At 40.3% G+C, this 23668-nt stretch overlaps 1 protein-coding gene across 5 annotated transcripts in view; it reads left to right on the top strand.

Annotated features, from left to right (window-relative positions):
- The window catches only part of RFX4 (regulatory factor X4), a 161101-nt gene that overhangs the window by 82998 nt on the left and 54435 nt on the right, over positions 1–23668 (top strand). For all 5 annotated transcript variants that reach the window (XM_072742486.1, XM_026010932.2, XM_072742487.1 and 2 more), the window contains exons 5-8: positions 101–162; positions 4218–4431; positions 6057–6134; positions 12310–12473. In XM_072742486.1, coding sequence (XP_072598587.1) covers positions 101–162; positions 4218–4431; positions 6057–6134; positions 12310–12473 — 518 coding nt within the window. The remainder of the gene's footprint in view (positions 1–100; positions 163–4217; positions 4432–6056; positions 6135–12309; positions 12474–23668) is intronic.

Genomic DNA, 23668 nt, shown 5'->3' with positions numbered 1-23668 from the left:
CTATGTTTTCCCTTTTCTTTGAATTGATGTTTGTAAAACTCAGAATGACTGTGCTGCCAACTTTTCTCCATGAGTAACTAATTCTTGTGTTGACTTACAGATCATAAGGCAGCAGTTTCCCCAGTTAACCACCAGAAGACTCGGGACCCGAGGACAGTCCAAGTAAGCACCAGCAACCATTCCATCTGCAGAGCACACATCTCTGAGTCAGGCTTGGACCCCAGGTCTTTTATCCTGAGTCCAGTGCACAGGCCTGGCAGGAAATCTGTGCCTGAGACAGGAGCTTTAGACAGGACAGAGGCTGTCAGAAGGCCCAGGGCCATCGGGCTGCTTTAAGGAGTCTGATTTTCTACCACCCTGCCTTTAAGTGTTTTTGTCAAATAGTCTTGGCAATCACTTAAAAGAGGACTTTGTGGCTTTTTGGACAATTTCTAGGTTACTTGAATTGTTTTGCTGAGCAGACTTTCTATGCTGATAGTATCTGGTTGCCCAAGAGAAGCAACCTGCACCAATCTCTGCAAGGGAGATGGGGTGAAGAAGTCCAGCTAGACCCTGGTACACAGGGCATGTTGCTTCCCAGACATCAGTTCTATCAACCATCCAACCCTTATTTGCTTCACACTTTGTGTGATCTGCTAGGTGCAGATCACCTGCCCTCATGGAGCATATACTCTGGTGGGGAAGACAGATTAAAAAAAAAACCCTCAGATTGTAACAAGAGACCTGTTGTAGAGAATAACAAAAGGAGGGTGGCCTAGTTTAGAAAGGTAGCCTGGGAACACCTTTCTGGAAGAGTCCTGAAAAGTGAGAAGTGTGCATGGACCCCTTTTCCTACATGTGAGTTGGTGGGAAGGGAATCTCTGCCTTCCCTGAGCAAGCTTTATTAAAATCTCGGTTTATAAGATTTGCCTCAAAGGGTGTTTCAAAAATCATTCATTGGATGTTAACGGGTGTTCCGTGGAAAAGCTCTGTTGGCCACATAAGTTTAGGAAGCACAGAGTTCAACAGGTTCCTTTATGCAGGACTTCTCAGAACCTTTATTATATTGATGTACATAGTGACTCCACTAGAGGGTGCCTTATTATGTAGCATTGCTGAACACTTTGACCAGGTTGAGCAGCAGATCAGCACATACTGACTTACAGAATATTGACACTTGAAACAAAAACAAAAACAAAAACAACCATATAGCACTTGTAAGACTTGAAACTAAGGGTTGGGCTTCAAAAGCAGCATGTCACACAATATCTCCTCACTCCTCTTGCCATTCCTGGGCAGCATTCCCATCCTCCGAGGGTGGATTTAACTTTGGAGCCAAGTTAGGTAAAGAAAGTGGGTGATCAAACTGGGGGGAAAAAAACCTTTTTGGTAAAGCTTTGAAAATAACAAGACTCATTTTTGTGTGTGTGGCCCAGAAGCTCTAGGGGCAACTTCCAATGAGATTTACAGAAAATTTTGAACCAGGGACACTCTGGAGTAAATTTCTAATAATGTTCCAAGGTGATTGCTCTGAAGAACCAATCTCATCTCTAAAGAAAAGTTTGTTTAAAAATGAGGTTTCCGCCTTGGTAAGAGTGTAGAGTATGAGACCACCTGTCCTTATTTATTTGCTGGTTGGCACATGATGGGCAATTTGGTCCACATATGAGAGGGTGGTTGGAAGTATGTTGAATGCATGGAAATGAATGGGTCTTGGAAGTCACTGGCTTCAGTACATTGTTGCTCATCTCTAAGAGAAAAGAGTAGAAATAAACCACAAAAATAGATACATAGTAGAGACAGGGAGGGAGGATAGTAAAGATAGAATAGGACCATTTCCCAACCTTCCTAAACTTGGAGAAGGTTTCCTTCTGTCCACATGTGAGAACCTGTTTTTGGTTTTTGTATTCTTCTTTAACCCAGAAGTTGGTAAATTGGGCAATATCTTCTTTAAAAATTCAGTGGTGTCAATTTTAATGGTATCCCCTCCATAAGGACACCGCCCCCCAAGGTTGACCACACCTTCGACCAGTCAAAAGGTAACAAAACGCTCTAGTCTCCAACCTGCCACTCAGCCTTATAGAGAAAAACCCTCCACAAATTTACCTTGACAGAATACATCGGGGGGTGGGGGGTGACTGGATTGTGCTGACATGTCCTACAGAACTGAAACAGAAAAACCAAGACCTGATCAAAGCAATAGCTTCTCTCCAATTGCTAATTTCAGCAACATACACTCTGGAAAATCCAGACCCAGAACCATGGTCTGATCTGAATATGTGATCCCTCTCTTGATCTCAAGAGGTTGGGGAACTTTGTGAAGGTCAGAGAGGCATGTCCTAACTGCCAGGCCACCTGGATGGCACTCCCGCACTCCAGGAGCCAAACAGAAGCCATCCCCTCCCCCGTCTCTAGGGCGCCTCCCGGATGGGGAGGCAGTTATGACAGTTGGAAAGTAGAAGGTGCAGAAGACAGAGCAGCTCAACACAAACGAGAACTTTCTGATAACTGTCCCGACCCAAAATGAACTGGGCTGCCTTCGGAGGGCCTGAGTTCTTCATCCCAGGAGGCATTCAGATAGAGGCGAGATGCCCACTAAGCAGAAATATCACAGAATGGTATCAGCCGTAAGGGGGCAGGGAGAGGGGAGGTTATGTGTGCTCATCTCCCTTCCCTGAGAAGCCTCTCATGTAACCCAGTGCTTTCTCACTTGTATGATTCTGTGACTGCCACCAACCATATAGCTCCACGCGCAGAAACGAGTAATTAATATGTTATACAGTGTTTCTGAAAGCGAGGTTCATGAATTGCTTCCATTAGCATTGCTGTGCAATTATAGAAATCTACTCTAGACCTACGAAGTCAGAATCTTGGCGGGGGGTGCGTGGAGCCCAGGAGTCTGTGTGTTGATGTTTTGTAGATAATTCTTAGTAGTAGTCAAGTTTGAGGGTTGCTGGCTTAGCCATTAAAGCACTTCAGAGGTTCAAATCCTGCTTCTACTCACTGGGTGATCTTGGGCTTGTTACTTAAATTCCCTGGGGGCTAATAGTTAATTCCAGCCTTACAAGGGTTTTGTGAGATTAAGTAAGGTAATGTGTGTAAAGAGCTTGAGCACCACATTAGATGCTGTGATGAATGTCAATTTACAAGAGTAAATAATGACAGTCTCTACAACAGTTGGGGATCATAGAACGGGGAATGTAACCTAGGAGGTTAGTCAGTCACAAGCTGGCATCCATCAGAATTGCCTGTGGTGCTTGTTCAGTGCTGATTGTTGGGCCCCACTTCCCCATTCTGAATCAGTAGGTCTGGCAAGGGCCTAGGAATCTGTATTTTTATTACACCCCATAAGTGACTCCCAAGTTTGTAATAGATTCCTGCAGTGTTTTCTGCTAGGTCAGTGTAATGGCTTTGGGGCCAAACAGACCTGTACTCAATAGCCTCTTCTAAACCGCTGGATGACCTAGAGCAGATTTCTTCAGCTTTCTTCCCTCCGTTTGTTTGTCCGTAGAAAGGCCTTACTAATTCCCATTTCATTGTAGTATTTTTCAAATTAATGTAGGTAAAGCAGTTTACAAAGTGCCTAGAATGTAGCAAGTGCTCAGTTTCTGTGGCTAAAATCCAAACAAAATGCAGTTTTCATCATTAGTCTTCATTGGAAACATTGCTATTACTAAAGCCCATTTGAGTCAAAAGTTTCGGTCTTTTACCTTCAGTGCCATGGAACCACTGCATATATCTTTTTAGAGATACAGTTCTTACAAGACTACCATTAATTGATTAAGGAAAGACAGAGACCAAATGAATTCTTGCTGGTGGTACAGTTAGTAGTTGCAAACACACCCTTCTTCTTGGGTCTCTACAGAGCTCTGTATCTCTGAGATCACATTTAGCTCGATAAGAGCTTAAATATAAATGGAATTTTTTTCATCCTCCCTTTATACTTTGCAGAGTATTTGACTTAACATTTTCTGGAGGAGGCAATTTTGGTTATTTTTACCTGCCTGATTGATGGCTGGCAACATGGAACTTTGGTTTAATTCTAGATTTCTGAGATGTCAAGTCTCACAGAAGTGTTAACTCTTCTAGTCCTGGGAGGATGGCCCAGCCATTGTTGGCCTTGGGCACCTCTGTCCAGGAAACCCCATCTGCTAACAGTGCATGTGGGTCTCTCTCTCTCTCTCTTCTTCTCTCCCTCCACCCCCCCCCCCCCTTCTCCCTCTGTCTCCGTGGCCCAGGTACCATTACTACGGCATTGCGGTGAAGGAGAGCTCCCAATATTATGATGTGATGTATTCCAAGAAAGGAGCCGCCTGGGTGAGCGAGACGGGCAAGAAAGAAGTGAGCAAACAGACGGTGGCATATTCACCCCGGTCCAAACTTGGAACGTTGCTGCCAGAGTTTCCAAATGTCAAAGATCTAAATCTGCCAGCCAGTCTGCCTGAGGAGAAGGTGACCACATCTGAGGTGTTGCTGGGAGTGGGTGGCTTCCCTTCCTCCCTCTTTCACACAACACATACAACCTCTCTCCCTCTCTTTCTCTGTCTCAGTGCAAAATGGTGAGTTTAAAAACAAAGATAGAGGGGTGCGTGGGTGGCTCAGTTGGTTAAGTGTCCAACTCTTGGTTTTGGCTCAGGTCGTACGTAATCTCAGGGTCGTGGGATCGAGCCCCATGTCGGGCTCTGCTCTGGGCGTGGAACCTGGATTCTCTCTTTCTCTCCCTCTGCACCCCGCCCCCCGCCACCACCACACACACACATGCTCGCTCGCTCTCTAAAAAATTTTTTTAAATATAAAGATAGAAATCTGAATAAAATAGGGACTTTAGTAAGTGATAATATATCAGTATCTATTCATTAGTTGTGAGAAATGCAGCATACTATGTAAGATGTTAACAATAGAGGTAATGGATGTAGGGCATATGGGAATTCCCCATACAATCTTCGTAATTTTTCTACAAATTCAATACTATGCTAAAACAAAAAGCTTATCTACCCCTCTAACTTATCTACCTACCTGTCTACAATGCTACACTGTCTCATTTCATGAAGGAAGAACCCTCTTGGCTCTAGATTGGGTTTTTTTCATAGGATACAGTTTATTTTCCCCTGTCCTGCAGAGGATGTGGTGAAATTATAGTCCCATAGGCGAGACTTTGTAGGTACAGTGAATTAGATAGTTTCGGTCATAGGGTATTTGGAGAAAATTACTGGAGCTACATGTCTCACGTACCTATTTTGACGCAGCCCCGTGCACCGGTAGATGTCGAGCTGCTGCTGTCTGCAGACCCCCTGGGAGCTGGGATGTGACGGTAACTGACATGAGTGCCACTCCCAGGAATCTCACAGCCAAGGGGGGATGGATGCTCATGCATAAGCAAACTAGTTTACATGAAATAAATGCATGTGTACGTTGTGAAATGAAGAGTATAAATGTTTTAAATCTAAGAACTAGTAAATTTTTTCCCCTCTTTTTTCCGCTTTTAAAAAAAATCAAATTTCCTGTTTGATAGCTTTAAAATTCTTGGATAAATGAAGCTGAAGATACAGTTTTTTTGCTGAGCGGATTCCAGATTTTTTAATGTCTTTTTTGGTGATTTTTGGCAAATACCTCTTCTTATAAGTACTCACTGGGTTTTAACTTTTCAGTATCTTATCTGATGAGAATTTAATTAATATGCCTTACTGAACTCTACTATGGTACCTTGCACCTACTGTGCAAGGTGCTGGATACACGAGCATGAATAATATGCCATTTAAGTTTTCCCAGAGCCCGTGGTCCCAGGGGTTGAGAATGGAGGAGAGAGGAACCCATGCTTTCCACTGGACCACAGGGCAGGTGCCCGGAGGGAGAAACATGCCCAGGTGTCATGGGAACACAGAGGAAGAGCCCAGGGTCAGAGAGCACCACTAATGAAAGTTGGGCTTATTCGGGTCTTACAGGATGAGTAGGTACTAAGTGAATTTCATCCCTTCAACAGGGAATAAATGACTTGAAAATTGAAATTCCAAGGAAAGGCAGCAGTAATATATATTAATTATGCTTTTATTGTTGAAATCCCCCCCCAACCCCCACAGGTCTCTACGTTTATTATGATGTACAGAACACACTGTCAGAGAATATTGGACACTGTAATAAGAGCCAACTTTGATGAGGTAGGTCAATAAGTGTTGAGCTGTGAATACTCTGTATTAAAATATTATAGTAGCAGGAGCTCCAATTTTGAGAACTCCCACTGGGTGCCAGACCTTTGGAAACCCCCAATGCACATGAGCTCATGTAATCTTTATGGTAATCCCAGGAAGCAGGCACGATTATTACCCTCATTTTACACATCTTCTGTGTGAACAGCAGTTGGTATGGCCAGCTCCTTGACCTGACTAGTGAACTGCCTCCTGCCTCACTGGCCTAGGAGGAAGATGGTTATTGTGATGCCCAGTATTACAGATTCAGAGAAACTGAAGGAAAGCTTTCCTACATTTTGTATTTAATCTTTTCCTGAGGTCCCATTTTATTTTCATTTTAAAATAGTACAGTTGAAGAATGGAGAGGAGCAACAAGAGAGGATGAAGTACCAGTTACATAACCAGAGAGACAATAAAATCTTCTTGCCTAAAATGCCATCCAAAAGAGCCTTCTAGGGGAATGGCAAGAAGCCATACATTTCACCCCGTAAACCTGAGGCCTTTCTGTTTCCAGAAAATGCCTTCAGGTCAAAAACCCCCCCCAAAAAAACTCCCCACCCCCTGGTGTAGGTTGCGGACATTGAATTTGAAGATGATGCAGGCTCCCAGGGGGCTATAAAAACCAATAGGTATTGGTGGACAAGATTCTGGAGATTCCCTCCATGTGTGTTTTGGAGTGGGTGTGGTGTGCTCTGTAGGAGGAGAGGGTACAAAATGACATAAAGCACAAAATGCTCTGTCTCCCACATTCTTCTACCTTTCTGCTGCTGAGTCTCACAGTGGTGAGCGTTTACTGGGGGCTCTGCTTACCTGCTGGTAGAGAAATACTGTTGCTCCTGCTCCTGGCTTTTAGTCATGAGATTATTTAAATCTCCTAATTCCTTGAGCAACCATTTAAGGGGACTTTTTTTTAGAGAAGGATCACTGCTTTCTCTCATGGTGTGGTTTGTTCTGTCTTGTATCCCAAAGATCACTGAGATGAGAACAAATAAAGGTTCATGTTCCATGACGACCATACTGGCTTCAGTAACAAATAATCCCAAGTCTTCATATGTTAGAAGTTTATTTCTCACTGATGTCACAAGCCAGTATGGATGCTCACGTGGAGGGCTGGTTGCTGGGTTAGGTCAGGGACCCAGCGCCTTCCCCCATGTGGCCATACCGTGCCCTAGAGCCATGGTATCCTCTTTGTTCAGTTAACAGATGGGGGAACAGAATATAGGGAAGACATACCTGCTTCTTAACCTTGTCAGCCCAGAAATAAAACACATCACTTTTTCCCGCATTCCATTGGCAAAAGCTGGCCTCATGGCCTCACCTTGATGCAAGGGGATCTGCTCCCTCACTCGGCAGCACTTTACTGCCACAGAAGAGGAGCTCAGAGCTCTAGTGGCCAGCTGTCCCTCTCCACTACACGTTCTCACCACTGAACTGGTGACAGTCCCCCTTATGTCCCTATGTACTTTATTCATCTCAAAACTCTCCATCATCTCATTATACTTAATTTCATGCATGAACCCCAACACTTATTGGGCACCTAATAGTGCCATGCACTGCTATAGGTCTCAAGAATGGGGCAAGAAGTAAGACACAGCCTAGAGAGGGAAAAACAGGAAGGCACACCAGAAATTCGGAGGCAGAGTATACAGTGATGGCTGCAGAAACCTTGAGGAGGCTGAGCGCTCCTATGGGGAAAGTGCCAGACTTGGAGTCCAGGCTCTGCCAGGAAAGCCTTTGTTGTTTATCCTAGAAATAAAGATAAAAATATCATCCCAGACTATCTAGTGCAGAAGAAGATGAGACATTGCCTAGCAAAAGCCCTTTGTAAACTATAAAAGGTCATGGAAATGCTTGCTCTTATAGGTTATGTCAACAAGGGAGTTAAAAGACTTGTTCAAGGTCACACATTTGGTAAGGGCCAAAGTTGTGGCTGCATCTTTTGTCACTTGACACCCCCAGTCCAATATTATTTCCACTTCTTTGACAGGGATATTTGGGGGCTGTTTTTAAAGTGGCTAATGAAGATGTGCTTCATTCTACCCAACCACAAAAGAATGAAGGGGAAGACTTTCCCTTTGATGGGCATGGATTTCTCCCACAGCTGAGAAAAATCATGGGCAAATGGATGGTGGGAGCATCTGGTACACCTTGACATTGCAGTTGCTTCAAGTCTTCAAGATCTTTAAGGGTCGAGGTTATAACTAATGCTGGTATCACATTCTTAAATTATCTTATTGGGCTGGAGCAGTTTGTCTCCTACCAATGCAGTATAAGCCCTTGCGGGCAGGGACCTTGTCTGTTTTGTTTGCTTCTGTGTCCAGGTCAGATATACTCTTAGGCTCTCAGTAAGTATTTGTTAGGGAGATGAATGCATGGATGGATGGGTGGGTGGGTGGATATAAAAATGTCATAGCCTTGTAGCGTTGTCAGGCAAGTGCAAAGAGCTCCAATCTGCCTGCGGGGGGGACTCCCTGCAAAGCCTTCTCCAGGCTACATTGCATGAGGAGCTTTCCAGTCAGATGGTCCTGTGTTTGAGTCCACATCCACCACTTACTGGCCTGTGACCTTGAGCCCCTCTGAGCCTCCATTTCTTTTGCCATAAAGTGGAGGTGATAATTTTATCTACATAAGAATTCATGTGTCTGATTTTGAAATCAGAGCATGATAAATGGTGGCTAATGTTTTGTTGAGATCCTGTCAACGCCATAGCAATTAAGTACCCCTGATTGGAAGTTATCATGTGCTTCCACAAGGTGCCAGTATATTCAGAATGAAGTAAATACATATACGGAAAAGAAAGGGAAATCTTCCGTAGGTATTGTTAAGGAAGTCATCTCCTGATGCTTCACTGAGCCAAGAGGGAGATGGCTGGGAGTTGAGGGGACTGAGGCAGATAATCTAGGAAACTTTAAATAATGCTTTTCCATCCTTTACCTCTGATGATTTCACCACTTATGATTACAAGGAGTAAGGAAACTCCTCCCTCCTGGCTGATCATCAGTTTCCATTTGGTAGGTGCCTCCACACTCCCAGGCATTTTGCCTCAGTGATCTTAATGGATCCTTATACTGGGTAGATGTTTTCTCTATTTTATAAAAGTTAATAGCTCTCATATTTAGATATTTAGGTCTAAGCTCCAGATTCAGCTGACTTGGCATGCAACTTAACGTGACCAAATCAGAGCTCTGACTTTCCACCTGAATTTGCTGTCCCCGTCTCAGATTGCCATCACCACCCACCCAATTGCTCAAGCCTCAAACGTTGCTGCTTCTCTTTCCCTCACCCTGCATCCAGCCCATGGGGAGGTCCCACCAACTCCACCTCCTGCTGTAACACCTCTGTCCATTTCACACCCAACTTCCCAGTCTCAGCTCTGGAGCTTTCCACTATTCTTCCTTCCTTCCTTTTCCTTCCCTTGCCTGAAGTGTTGCAAGTAGAAAAGGAGATCAAACTGGCCAACACCACCCTCTCCAAAGACTGCTCAGGAGACTGAGGACTGATAAGGGCTCCCCATGCAAGCTGAGCAGGCTTAAAACAGATGCCTGCCAAAGACTGGTTTTCCCCAGATTCGTTTAAACCTACACAGCCGCTGATCTTTTCCAGAATTTCTGTTAGAAATTGACTGATCACATAGAAAAAGGCAGTAGGGCTGCATGCAAGGAGAGCCAAGAAAGACGAGTGAATTCAGAATCTTCCAAATGGGTAGGAAATCAATGGGGCAGAGGTTCTTATGCAGTGTTGGAAGGGGAGGCAGGGAGGTCCAGGACCCAGCCTGAGGCTGATGCCCAGGGACAGGAACAGGATCAGGAACAGTGGAGGGTCCTCTAGAAAGAAAGCACCTTATCCCAAGAAGCCTGGCCATCTCCAGGCTCAGGCTGAAAGAGCAGTCAGCCACCAGGTGACCCTGGAACAGACCAAGAGCCTTGACAAGTGAGCAGAGCCACTGTGGGGATGCTGGCTGAGCGACACTCGGAGACTTAGACAACATGTCACAAATGCTTAGGGCAGCCCATGGATTTCTTGGGGCTGATAGTGGCAGTTTCTCCATGATGTAATAATCACCATCACCATTAACCTTTATTGGTGCCAAGCACTAAAATAGGTACTTCTTAGGAATCTTTGCCAAAACCTATGCAGTCAGTAAAGGCTACTTTTATTGCCATTTCACAGGTGAGGAAGCTTTTATGTCTCTAAACTTAGAGATGTTACACCGCTGGCTGGTAGCGGGGCCAGAGCTGGAACTCTGGAAGACAGTCTTCATTCATCTGCACTTTCTGTTTTGACTTTTGATCCTGCTGAATACTGTGCAGTATTTTCACTGTTGTGGGAGACATGGCACTGTGACTTGAGTATGAGTTTACAAACCTGAACTTCATTTACCACTTTGATCATGGTTTTGGTCAAATGCCACCTAGGAAGTCAGAGGGCATGCTTTCTCCCCATTCCTTATCCCCCAAACTTCCTATCTGGTCCAGGCCGTGGATGTCAGGGAAATCTGTCCACAGGAGGCTGAGCTCAGGTCTCCAGCCTGGAGTTGGAGGTAGCCTGGCCTGAGGAAAGCAAGACCCCACTCCTGAGAGGAGCCTGATGGACACCACAAGTCAGCACTGCAGAGGTAGAAAGCAGGAAGGCCGGCAGCAGTCCAGGGATAGCTGTGGGTGCCAGGAATTAGGGTAGAAGGCCTGTTATTGTGAGAACAAACTCGCCACAAAACTGACTGGGAGAACGACGGCAGACAAGGGCTCCGTCTCATCCATTCCCTAACTTGCTGTCTGGATTTGGACAAATAAGTTAATGTCTCTGCAGAATGGGAGCCAGGATTCTCAGCTGTAGTAACATTGCAAATACTAACTGAGAGGACCATGCAAAGTACCTGGCATATAGTGTCGCTCGATAAATAAAGCTAATCCCCATCGTAATACCACCTCCAAAGTCTTAGATGAAGGGTATTATCTTTTGCATTGGATCAAGGTTGATTTAGGAAGCCAGAAATGTGGGTAATGCTACATGTGGGGGTTTGAGAGTACTCATCTGGGAGGGGGAAAGAAGGATACATAGTCCAGGAATCAAGTTGAGCCTATGAGAATTCACAAGAATTCAGTCATTTGTTCCCTGTCTCCAAAATGAACCACTCCTCGGTGTTAGCTAAGCTCTAGGTGGTTTTTTTTTTTTTTTTTAATTTTTAGTTTTCAGGAATTCATGAGTTGCATATAACACCCAGTGCTCATGCCATCATGTGCCCTCTTAATCTAGGTGTTTTTTTTTTAATTGAAGGTATTTTTAGTGGTATTATATACATCAGATAACCATCGTTACCGTTTCCCTTCACTTACCTTATCTTGTCCTGCACCTCGCGTCCTTAACCTGCTCTCTCTCTGACCTCCAGCTCACACACTAAAAGATGGAGATATATAGGCTCCTGAAAAGTTCTCTGCCTTAGACATTCACTCTGCCGCTTGCTCCTCAACAGCTAGAGTTCCTGCTATTACATCAATAAGCATTCTTGAGTGCCTTGTGTATTTCTGTTCTGTACTAGTGGTTGGGGTGGGAGTACCCACGTCGTTTACCACCCACATACCACTATCCAGCATCCCATAGTGGCAACACCCGGTCAGGGCTCTTGGAGAAATGGAGGCATTTGGGTAGAAGAGGCCCTTGCATTTTATTCTATTTTGGTGCACAAATTTGAATCAGTAGACTTGTCTGTGCCACCTACTTTCCTCCTGTCCAGACACATTCCTTTTACCAATAACTCACACATCAGTCAGTCCCTTCTTTTCGAGGACACCCAGGTGCTACCACAGGCCCAAAGAATAGTCAGCACTAACGCTCTGAATTTGTTAAGAGGAATATCCCACCTTCCCTTCCTTAAACTTTTCCCAGACCACAGGTGAGCATGAAGGGGCCGGTGGGTTAATGGGCTAGTCCTCTCTCCCAGGGCAGAGTAGACCCCAGGGCACCAGGCCAGGTGGTTCTGCAGCAATGGGCCTGGCACCCAGACAGCAGGGGGAAGATTGGGACAGGGCCTCCTCTGCCACAGCAGGGGAAACAGATGACCCCACTGCAGCCTGGTGGAGTCCCAGGCTTTGTGGGGTGGGGAGGGCCTATGTAACCTCATGCTTCTCCTTTCTGTGGGTTGATACAGGTTCAAAGTTTCCTTCTGCACTTTTGGCAAGGAATGCCGCCCCACATGCTGCCTGTGCTGGGCTCCTCCACGGTGGTGAACATCGTCGGCGTGTGTGACTCCATCCTCTACAAAGCTATCTCGGGGGTGCTGATGCCCACGGTGCTGCAGGCGTTACCTGACAGGTGGGTGTGCCTCTTCTTGTGACTAGTCCATAGCACTAATTGTTCCTGCCTCTCTGAACATAATCATGCACTGTCTGGGGGTCTCCCTTATAAAGATCATAGACGGTAAGCTTTTAAAAATTCAATTTTATTTACAATTTTTAATACAAATAAAACTTTTAACATTTTGAGCCATTTGTACGGTTCAAGATTTGAAAGGTGTAATGCGGTATATGGTGAAAAGCCTCCCCCCACAACTCCTATTTGCCAGACCCCCAGACCTCTCTGTAGAGCATCAAATATAGTCATTTTCTTGACTGGGGTGGCAGGCAGGGGCAGGGTTCATCCAGATCTGCTGTGCACATATTCCCAGTGCATATATCATATTCTTTTTGTCACTGATACAGTGATATACTATATTAAGTTGTTCTGCACCTTGCTTAAAAAACAATCTTGGAGCTTTTATTGGGGCTTCTGTGTCCCATGTTGCCCCTCCCTGCTGCCCTGAGGCTGGACCAAATGGAGCACTTCACAGGCTTCCCTTCCCCTGTGGCTTCCAGCTGGCATCAACCAATGGGGAGACCAGGAGGGGGAGGGAAGAGAGGGAGGTGGGGAGATGGACTCTGTCTGCATCCCTGGGAGGTCACCTGGGACTGGCCGTGGCACTTCACAGGGCCTCCCAGTGTACCACCAGATTCACATTCTTCTGGAGTACCTTGTGCTTAGGCTGGAAGTTTGCCCTCTGGACACGGGGTGGACGAGTGGCTGCTGCCCCTAGCCCCCAATAGCAGCAGTGTCCCTCATGCGCTCCTTCATGCCTGTCGACACCCTCGTTACTTGCCCCTTGTAAATAAGCTCTCCTATTTTGAGTGGCCTCTGTTTCCTGTTGGGACTGTTGGAGAACATTCCACATCAGTCTGTACAGAGATTTTATTCTTTTTTTATGCCCGCATACTACTCCCACTGGGCTGAATGTGATCAGTTGTCTTCATATTTCCAGTCTTATTTTACTACAAATAACGCAGTGATGAATGATGTAAATACATTCTTTCTCTGGGGTAGTGCATTAGCTTCCCAGGGCTGCAGCAACAAAGTTGCACAAACTGAGTGGCTTAAAACAACAGAAATGAATTCTCTCATATTTTGGAGGCCCGGAGTCTGAAATCAAGGTGTTGGTGGTGTTGGTTCCTTCCAGAGCCTGTGAAGGCAGATCTGCTCTGTGCCTCTCTCTCCCAGCCTCTAGTGGTTGCTCAAAGTCCTTGGTGTCATTGGCTTACAGAAGCATCCCTCCAGTCTCTGCTTCCATCTTCATATTGACTCCCACTCTGTGTGTCTCTTAGTGTTTTATAAGGACACTTGTCATCAGATTTAAGGCCCACTCAGTTAATCCAAGAGATCATCTCAAGATCCTTAATCACATCTGCAAATAAGGTCACCTTTACAGGTTCCAGGGGGACATACTGTGGAGGGGGTACCACTTATCCCACTACGTGAATGGTATGTGCAGAATAAATTCCTACCGGGCTGAATTTCTGGTTCAAAGACATGTGACTTAAACTTTTCTCAGTGAAGTTTTGATGTGTATTTCTCTCTTTAAAAAAAAAAAAAAAAGATTTTATTTATTCATGAGAGACACAGAGAGAGAGAGGCAGAGATACAGGCAGAGGGAGAAGCAGGCTCCATGCAGAGAGCCGGATGTGGGTCTCCAGGATCATACCCTAGGCAGAAGGCAGCACTAAAACACTGAGCCAACTGGGCTGTCCTATTTTCTCTTATTATGGATGAAATTGAGTATCTCTTTGTTTGTTTAGGAGTAACTTCCGTTTTCTTTCCTGTGAACTCTCAGTTCTTATCCTTTGACTATTTTTCTATTTAGTGACTGATGCTTTTCTCATTGATTTTTAGGAGTTCTTTATTTATTTGGTATACTATTTATCAGTGTTGAGAGTCACAAATACTTTCTCATTTTGTTGTTATTCTTTTGTCTTTGCCATACAGAAATATATGTATGTAGTTGAATTTATCAGTTGTTGCTTTTATGCTTCTGGATTCAGTATCATAGTTTTAAAAGTCCTCCCCACTCCAACGATTAAGTACTTTCCCCATGGTTTATCATACTAACTTTATGGTTTAATTTTGTACTTTTGAGTTTTGGTCAATTTGGAACTCATCCTGGTGTAAGATGTAAAGTGCGACTTTGTTTTCTCCTCAGCATCTATCCTGTTCTCCCAACACCATATGTTAATTATTCCATCCTTTCTTCACAGAGTTGAGATGCCTCTGTTTTTATAGAATAATTTTTATATGTATTTGGGGCTGTTTCTGGACTTGCTATCCTATGCCATTGATATTTCTGTACATTCATGTTCCAGGGTCACTATTTTGAGTTTTATGCTTTTAAACATATTTCATATTTAGTAAGACTAGCTCCTCATACTTACTTCCCTTTTTAAATAATTGTCCTATTATTATCACTTATTTTTCCATATGCACTATCTTGTCATCAGTTTGTCTATTTCAGTACATAAACATATATAACACACATGTATTCTTACTGGGATTACATTACATTTAGGGAAAATTATATATTTATGATTTTGAGAATTCCTAACAAACAACATGGTTTGCCTTGACAGCTATTCTGATTTTTAGTTTTGTGACTACAGGAATACTGTAAATCTTTTTTTTTTTCATATAAATCTTATACATTCAAAAAATTTATTCTTAGATATTTATCTTTTTGTTGATATTGTGAATGCAGTCTTTTCCTCCACAGCTCTTGATGGATGGTGGTTTGTGTACATGAATGCTATTGATATCTGTGTGTTGTATTTGGAGCTGGCTATGCCAAGCTTATCTTGTTGTATTTCTTTTTTCAGGTTCTCTTAGATTTTCCATGTTTAGAATCCTATTATCTACAAATACAGATAATTTTACTGTTGTTTTTCTAATTTTTATACCTCTTATTTATTTCTCTTATTTAATTACTTTGGCTTATGCCTCAAGAACATATTGAAATTCTTGACTTTAATGAAAATGCATCTAGTCTTTCTCCATTAAACATTGTGCTGGCTTTTGGATTAAGATTGATGTATTTTATCATATTAAGGAATGTCTTTAATTCATTAAATGTTTTATGAAGGATGTTGTTGAATATTGTCTAATAGTTTTCATCATCTATGGAAATTATTATATCATCCATCTCCTAATAATGAACCATTCTTGCATTCCTAGAATAAACCTCACTTGCTCATAGTATATCTTCTTTAATGTGGTACAGGATTTTATTTTTCCAATGTTTTATTTAGAGTTTATGAATCAAAGTCATAAAGTGAAATTGGTCTGCACTTTTCTTTTGATGTTTCATCTTCATTAGTTGTTGGTATCAATGTTATTCTTGCTTCATAAAAAAATCTGAAAGCTTCTTCCACCCCTATTTTTAACCTAAACTCTGGCGCACTTTAAATAGCAGTGAAATTATTTGCTCTTGAATACTACATAGAATTAATTCCCTGAAGGCATTTGGGTGTAGTGTTTCATGGGAATAAATCTATGAAATTTTTTCTTTTTTTTTTTTCTTCTATAGTAATTAATTAGTTTAGATTTTGTCTTCTCTGAGACAAGTTTTGGTAAATTATATCTTCCTGGAAAATATCCACTTCTAGATCTTTCCATTTATTTCCCTAGGGTTGAACAAAGTAGATTTGTAGACTCATTGAGTTTCCTCTGTGTCTGATTATTTCTGCTTTAATACATTTTAGTTTGTGTAGTTATGCTTTCTTCTGCTTCTTTGTGATCAAGTTACCTGTTTTGTTTTATTTTTTTTCAAGAAACATGCTCTTGGATATATTTATTGGTGCTATTACTCATTCTTTTTCCTAATACATTGATTTCTTTTATTTAATTCATTTCTTTTACTTTCCTAAGTTTACTGTTCTTCATTTATTCAACAAATACTTTATTGATTGCCCACTACATAGCTTGTTGTTTTTATCAGTGACCAAAAACAATTGACCAAAAAAATACATGCTTGATTTACTTACTTTCTTTCATTCTTGTTTAATAACATAGATATTTCAGGCTTGGGTTTTTCTTTGAACACTATTTTAGCTGTATCTCATAGGTTTTGATATGTAATATTTAACATTGTTATTTTCTAGATATTTTGCAACTTTGGTTTGGAGTTCCTCTTTGTCCTAAAAATTTCTAAAGAGTACTTAAAAAGTTCCAATTGTTAGAAATTGTTCTGGCTACGTTATTCATTTTAGCTTTTATTGCTTTGTGATTAATGACTATTTTCTGAACTATTATTTCTTCTTTTGGGATCTTACTTAGATTTAATTTGTTGTCTAATATACGATCAGTTTTGTGACACTTGGAAGGAAGGAACACTCTCTGTCTTCCAAGTACAGACTTTGGCAGATATGCATTTGGGTCAACATTATTGTTATTTAATTCTTCTGTTGTCTTTGTGCTGTCCACTTAGACTGTATGGATCAAGATAGGTAAATAAGTTTAAGACTTATTACTAGTGTGAACATATTTCATCTTGTATCTCCCTTAATTTTTATTTTTGAATGTTGATGCTATATTATATGATGCTTTGATATTTCTAGCTGCTTTTTCTTCATTGTAATACTTTCATTATGAATTGCAACATCTTCATTGTAAATTGTACTCTTAGCATTATTTTTTTGGTATACTTAGCATTATAAAGTCAAGTTTAGATTTTTTTGGCCCAGAATTTAGGTTGTCTGATATTAAGATCATGACCTCTATGTTCTTTTTGTTTTGATCTGTCTGAATACATTTGCCCATCTTTTTATAACTTACTTATATGCAGAACCATTTAAAATTTCATAGCTCAATCTGATTTTTTTGTCTTACTAGATAAGTCTAGCCCAATTACATTTATTGACACAACAGATACTTTTGTTCTTAGTTCTATGATTTCATTTTATGTTATTATGTATATGTCTATAGCTTTTTATTTAATTTTATTTTAAAAATTCAGGTTTATTGAAGTATACTTTATATATATTAACATTCACCAACAAACACCGGGATTAGGGGTGCCAAACCCGTGTGCAGTTGAAAATTTGTGTATAACCTTCAGCTCCCCCCAATTCAAGTACTGATAGTCTATTGTTGACCAGGAGCCTTACCAATAACATAAACAGGCAATTAACACATATTTTGTGTTACGCATATTGTTTTTTTTAATAATTTTTTTAAATTTTTATTTATTTATGATAGTCACACACACACAGAGAGACAGAGACACAAGCAGAGGGAGAAGCTGGCTCCATGCACCAGGAGCCCGACGTGGGATTTGATCCCGGGTCTCCAGGATTGCGCCCTGGGCCAAAGGCAGGCGCCAAACCGCTGCGCCACCCAGGGATCCCTGTTACACATATTGTATACTGTATTCTTACAACAGAGTAAGCCAAAGAAAAGAAAATGATGTTAAGAAAATCATAAGGAAGAGAAAATAAATTTACAGTACAGTACTTATTGAAAAACAATTCCTGATAAGTGTGCTCGCACAGTTCACACCCATGTTGTTCAAGGGTCAATGGTACAATTGAAATATAGTTTCAGGGGATCCCTGGGTGGCTCAGCGGTTTGGCGCCTGCCTTTGGCCCAGGGCACGATCCTGGAGTCCCGGGATCGAATCCTGCGTCGAGCTCCCGGCATGGAGCCTGCTTCTCACTCCTCCTGTGTCTCTGCCTCTCTCTCTATGTCTATCATAAATAAATAAATAAATAAGTCTTTTTTTAAAAAAAAAAAAAAGAAAGAAAGAAAAGAAAAAGAAATATAGTTTCATCACTTTAAGTTTTTTTCTCATGCACCGCTTCCTCACATTGCCAGCCCCTTATCATTCAGTGTTTGCATGGCATATCATTTTCCACCATTACCCTATGTCTTCATATTTAAAGTGGAGCTCATGTAGCCAATAGAGTGAGCCCCTGCTTTTTTATCCAATCTGACAATTTCCATTTTTAGTTGCTGTGTCTAGACCTTTGCAGTTAATGATATTAATGATACAGTTGATTAAAATTTTCCATCTCACTAGTTGTTTTTAAAAAAGATTTATTTACGTATTGAAAGAGAGAGAGAGAGAGAGAGAGAGAGAGAGAATGCAAGCACATTGAGGGACGGGACAAAGGGAGAGAATTTTCAAGCAGACTCCCTGCTGAGCAAACAGCCCCTTGTGGGGCTCAATCTCAGGACCCATGAGATCATGACGAGCCAAAACTGAGAGTCAGTCAAACAACTGAGCCACCGGGGTGCCCCACTAGTTGTATTCTATTAGTTCCTTCAGTTTTTATCCCTTTCTCCTCCCTTTGTGCCTAGTTTTAAGTTAAATTTTTTTTATCATTCTATTTTATCTTCATAATTGGACTGTTCTTTATATTTCTTTTAAAAACTTTTTAATGGTTGCCTCTGGGTTTATAGATCTTTATTATTTACAACTTACCATCATATAATATCATACTGCTTCTCATGTAGTAGAGGGACCTCACAACAGTCTACCCTCAATTCATCCTCTCATTTTTTTATGCTCTTGCTGTCACACATTTTGGTCTCCTGCATGCTCTAAACTGTTTGTATTGTTACTGTTTTTGCTTTAGATAATTATCCTTTAGGGCGATTAAAGATATGGGAAACAATCTTTTAAAGGTACCTTTGGTTTAATGATTTCTGAACCTCACTTCTTTATGTAAAAATCCCAGTTCCTGTGTTATATCATATAAGCATATCCCCCTGCCTGAAGAATCTTCTAAAACATTCCTAGTATTGCAGGTCTGGTGCTAATGAATTACTTCAGCTTTTGTTGGTTGGAAAAAGTCTTTATTTCTCTTTCATTTTTGACAGATACTTTCAGTGGGTATGGTGTTCTGGATTCACAAGTTTTCGGTTTTGTTTTCAGCACTTTAAAGATTTTAATCCGTTTTTTTTCTGGCTTGCATGTTTGGACGTCTTTTCTACTCTGGATACAATGTGCCTTTTTTCCTTTGGCTGCCTTCAAGATTTTCCCTGTCTTTGTTTTTTTTAACTGTTTGACTATGATGTGTCTAGTTGTTTTCTTTTGTTTTGTTTTTTTAATCCTGCTTGAGATTTTCTGAGCTTCTTGGATCTGTGCTTTGATATGTTTCATTATTTTTGAAAAACTCTCTTCCAATTATTTTCTATTCTCTTCTCCTTCTGTTATTTCAGTTACATGGGTGTCACACCATTTGATACTGTTTCACAACTGCCCTGGATGCTCGGTTTAACTTTTTTCACTCATTTTATGGTTTGGTTTAGGTCATTTTTATTGGCCTATCTTCAGGCTCACTGATTTTTTTCTAGTATATGTCAGCTTTACTAATGAGACCGTTGAGGCATTCTTCATCTCTATTGCCATGTTTTTTCATTCTCATCTCTAACATTTCATTTTTATTATTTCTGTTTCTGCTGAAATTCCTCATCTGTTCATGCTTATTGTTTACCTTTTCCATGGAGCCTTTGATGTATTAACCATGGTGATTTTAAATTCTTTGATAGTTAGATTCTGTTGATTGCTTTATCTCTTGAAATTAGATTTTTTTCTCTTTTTAAAATCTTTATTATTGGAGTATAGTTGACATACAATGTAATATTAGTTTCAGGCATACATAGTGATTGGGCAATTCTACACATTCCAGTGCTCACCACAGTAAGTATAGTTATCATCTGTCACTATCCAACATTATTATAATATTGACTATATTTCCTATGCTGTACTTTTCATCCCTGTGGCTTACTTGTTTCATAACTGGAAGTTTGTACATCATAATTCCCTTCACCTATTTTGCCCACAGTCTCCATCCTCCTCCCCTCTGGCAACCACCAGTTTGTTCTCTGTATTTATGGGTCTGTTTCTGGCTTTTTGTTCTGTTTTGTTTTTTAGAATCCATAAATAAGTGAAATCATACTTATCAGTATTTGTCTTTTTCTGTCTTATTTATTTCACTTAACGTAATACTTTCTAGATTCATGCAATTGGTTGCAATTGGCTAAATATCATTCTTTTTATGGCTGAGTAATAATTCCATTGTGTCTATGTACCACATCTTCTTTATTTATTGATGGACACCCGGGATGCTTCCATATTTTGACCATTAGAAATACACTGCAGTGAACATAGGCATGCATATATCTTTTCAAATTACTGTTTCCATTGTGGCTAAACACCCAGCAGTGGAATTACTGAATTGTATGGTATTTCTATTTGTAATTTTCTGAGAAACTTCCATACTGTTTTCCACAGTGGTTGTATTAATTTACCTTCCCACCAACCATGCAGAGGGCACCCTTTGCTCTATATCTTCACCAACATTTCTTATTTTTTGCCTTTTTGATACTAGCCATTGTGACTGATACAAGGTAGTATCTCATTGTGGTTTGATTTGCACTTCCCTGATGATTGGTGATGTTGAGCATCTTTTCCTGTGTCTGTTGGCCATCTGTACATCTTCTTTGAAAAATGTCTACTCAGGTCCTCTGCATGTTTTTAATTGGATTATCTATTTTTTGGTGCTGAGCTGTGTATATTCTTCATATACTTTGGAAATTAATGTGTTATTGGATATGTCCCTTGCAAATATCTCTTTCCATTCTGTATGTCGCCTTTTTTTGTTGATGGCTCCTTCCTTCACTGTGTAAAAACTTTTTATTTTGATGTAGTCCCAATAGTTTATTTTTCTTTTGTTTCCCTTGCCTGAGGAGACGTATCAGTAGATGTATTACTAAGACCATTGTCCAAGAGATTACGACCTAGGTTTTCTTTAGGTGTTTTATGGCTTTGGATCTCATATTCAGGCCTTTAATCCATTCTGAGGTTTTTTTTTGTGCATGTAGGGAGTAAGAAAGTAGCCCAGTTTCATTCTTTTGCATGTAACTGTCTTGTTTTCCCAACACCATTTGTTGCAAAGACTGTCTTGACATTGGATATTCTCACCTCCTTTGTCATAGACAAATTGACCACATAAGCAGGGGTTTATTCCCGACTCTCTATCCCGTTACAGTGATTTATATGTCTATTTTGTTCCAGTACATTGCTGTTTTGATTACTTTAGCTTTGTAGTATATCTTAACATCTGGGATTGTGGTACCTCCAGCTTTGTTCTTCTTAAGATTGCTTTGGCTTTTCTGAGTCTTTTGTGTTTCCAAACTAATTTTAGGATTATTTCTTCTAGTTCTCTGAAAAATACTGTTGGTATTTTGATAGAGATTGCATTGAATCTATAGATTGCTTGGGGTAGTATGGACATTTTAACAATATTAGTTCTTCTAATCCATAAGCATGTATTTCTATTGATATTTGTTTATTTTGTGTTCTGTTTCTTTCATCAGTGTCTTATAGTTTTCAGAGTACAAGGCTTTCACCTCCTTGGTTAAGTTTATTCTTTTTTTGGTGCATGTGTAAATGGGATTTTCTTAATTTCTTTTTCTGCTGCTTCATTATTACTGTATAGAAATACAACAGATTTCATTAATTTTGCGTCCTATAACTTCACTAAATTCATTTATTAGTTCTAATAGTTTTATGGTGGACTCTTTAGGGTTTTCTATGTATAGTATCATGTCATCTGCAAATAGAGACTGTTTTATTTTTACTTTACCAATTTGTATGCCTTTTAATTCTTTCTTTTCTCAATTGCTATGGCTAGGACTTCCAGTACTTTATTGAGTAAAAGTTGGTGAGACTGAACATCTTGTCTTGTTCCTGATCTTAGAGGAAAAACTTTAAGTTTTTTACTATTGAAAATGATACTAGCTATAGATTGGCTATATATATATATGTATATATAGCCTTTATTATGCTGATATATGTTTCCTCTAAACCTGCTTTGTTGAGAGTTTTTATCATGAATGGATACTGAATTTTGTCAAATGCTTTTTCTAAGTCTATTCAGATGATCCTATGGTTTTTAGCCTTCATTTTGTTAATGTGATGTATCATTTTGATTGATTTGTGTATATAGCACCATGCCTGCATCTTGGCAATAAATCCCACTAGTTTGTGGGAATGATCCTTGTAATATATTGTTGGATGTGGTTTGCTAAAATTTTGTTGAGGATTTTTGCATCTGTGTTCATAATCAGGGATATTGGCCTGTAGTTTTCTTTTTTGGTAAGTGTCTTTGGTTTTGGTATCCGGGTAATGCTGGCTTTGTAGAATGAATTTGGAAGTTTTCCTTTCTCTTCTATTTTTTGGGGAAAGTTTGAGAATAATAAGTGTTAACTCTTCTTTGGTTAATGTAGACAATTTTCTGTTTCTTTCTGATGCAAGTTGGGAAGATTGTATGTTTGTAGGAATTTGTCAATTTCTTCTAGGTTATCCAATTTGTTGATGATAATTTTCTGTAATAGCTTTTCATAATTGTTTTCCTGTGATTTGGGTAGTTATTTTTCGCTTTCATTTCTGATTTTAGTGAGTCCTCCCTCTTTTTTCTTGATGAGTCTGACTAAAGGTTTGTCAATTTTTTTAAAAGAACCAGCTCTTGGTTTCATTCATCTATTGTTTTTTAAGTTCATGTTTAATTTATTTCCATTCTGATATTTATTCTGTCCTTTTACTAACTTGGGGCTTTGTTTTTTTCTTTTTCTGGTTCCTTTAGGTATAATGTTAGATTATTTGAGATATTTTTTTGTTTCTAACTTGGGGCTTTGTTTTTTTCTTTTTCTGGTTCCTTTAGGTATAATGTTAGATTATTTGAGATATTTTTTTGTTTCTTGAAGGAGGCCTGTATCACTATAAACTTCCCTCTTAGAACTGCTTTTGCTGTATCCCAAAGATTTTGGACCATTGTATTTTCAGTTTCATTTGTCTGTAGTTTTTAAAACTTTTAATTTAAATTCAATTTTGTTAATATATAGTGTATTATTAGCTTCAGAGGTAGAGTTTAGTGATTCATCAGTTGAATGTAACACCCAGTGCTCATTACATCAAGTGCCCTCCTTAATGCCCATCATTTCTTCTTTGCTTCACTGACCCTTTGGTTGTTTAGTAGCATTTTGTTTAGCCTCCATGTGTTTGTGTTTTTCCAGGTTTTTTTTCTTGTAATTGATTTCTAGTTTCAATACCATTGTGATCAGAAAAGATACTTTAATAGTATTTAATGTATTAAATGTATTGAGACTTGTTTTGCTGCCTAACAGATGATCTGTCCTGGGGAATATTACAG

Source organism: Vulpes vulpes, chromosome 16 (genome assembly GCF_048418805.1).
Source record: "Vulpes vulpes isolate BD-2025 chromosome 16, VulVul3, whole genome shotgun sequence".
NCBI classification, from domain to species: Eukaryota; Metazoa; Chordata; class Mammalia; order Carnivora; family Canidae; genus Vulpes; species Vulpes vulpes.
The sequence above is the reverse complement of the archived record's forward strand: the minus strand, read 5'-3'. Positions and strand labels throughout refer to the sequence as shown.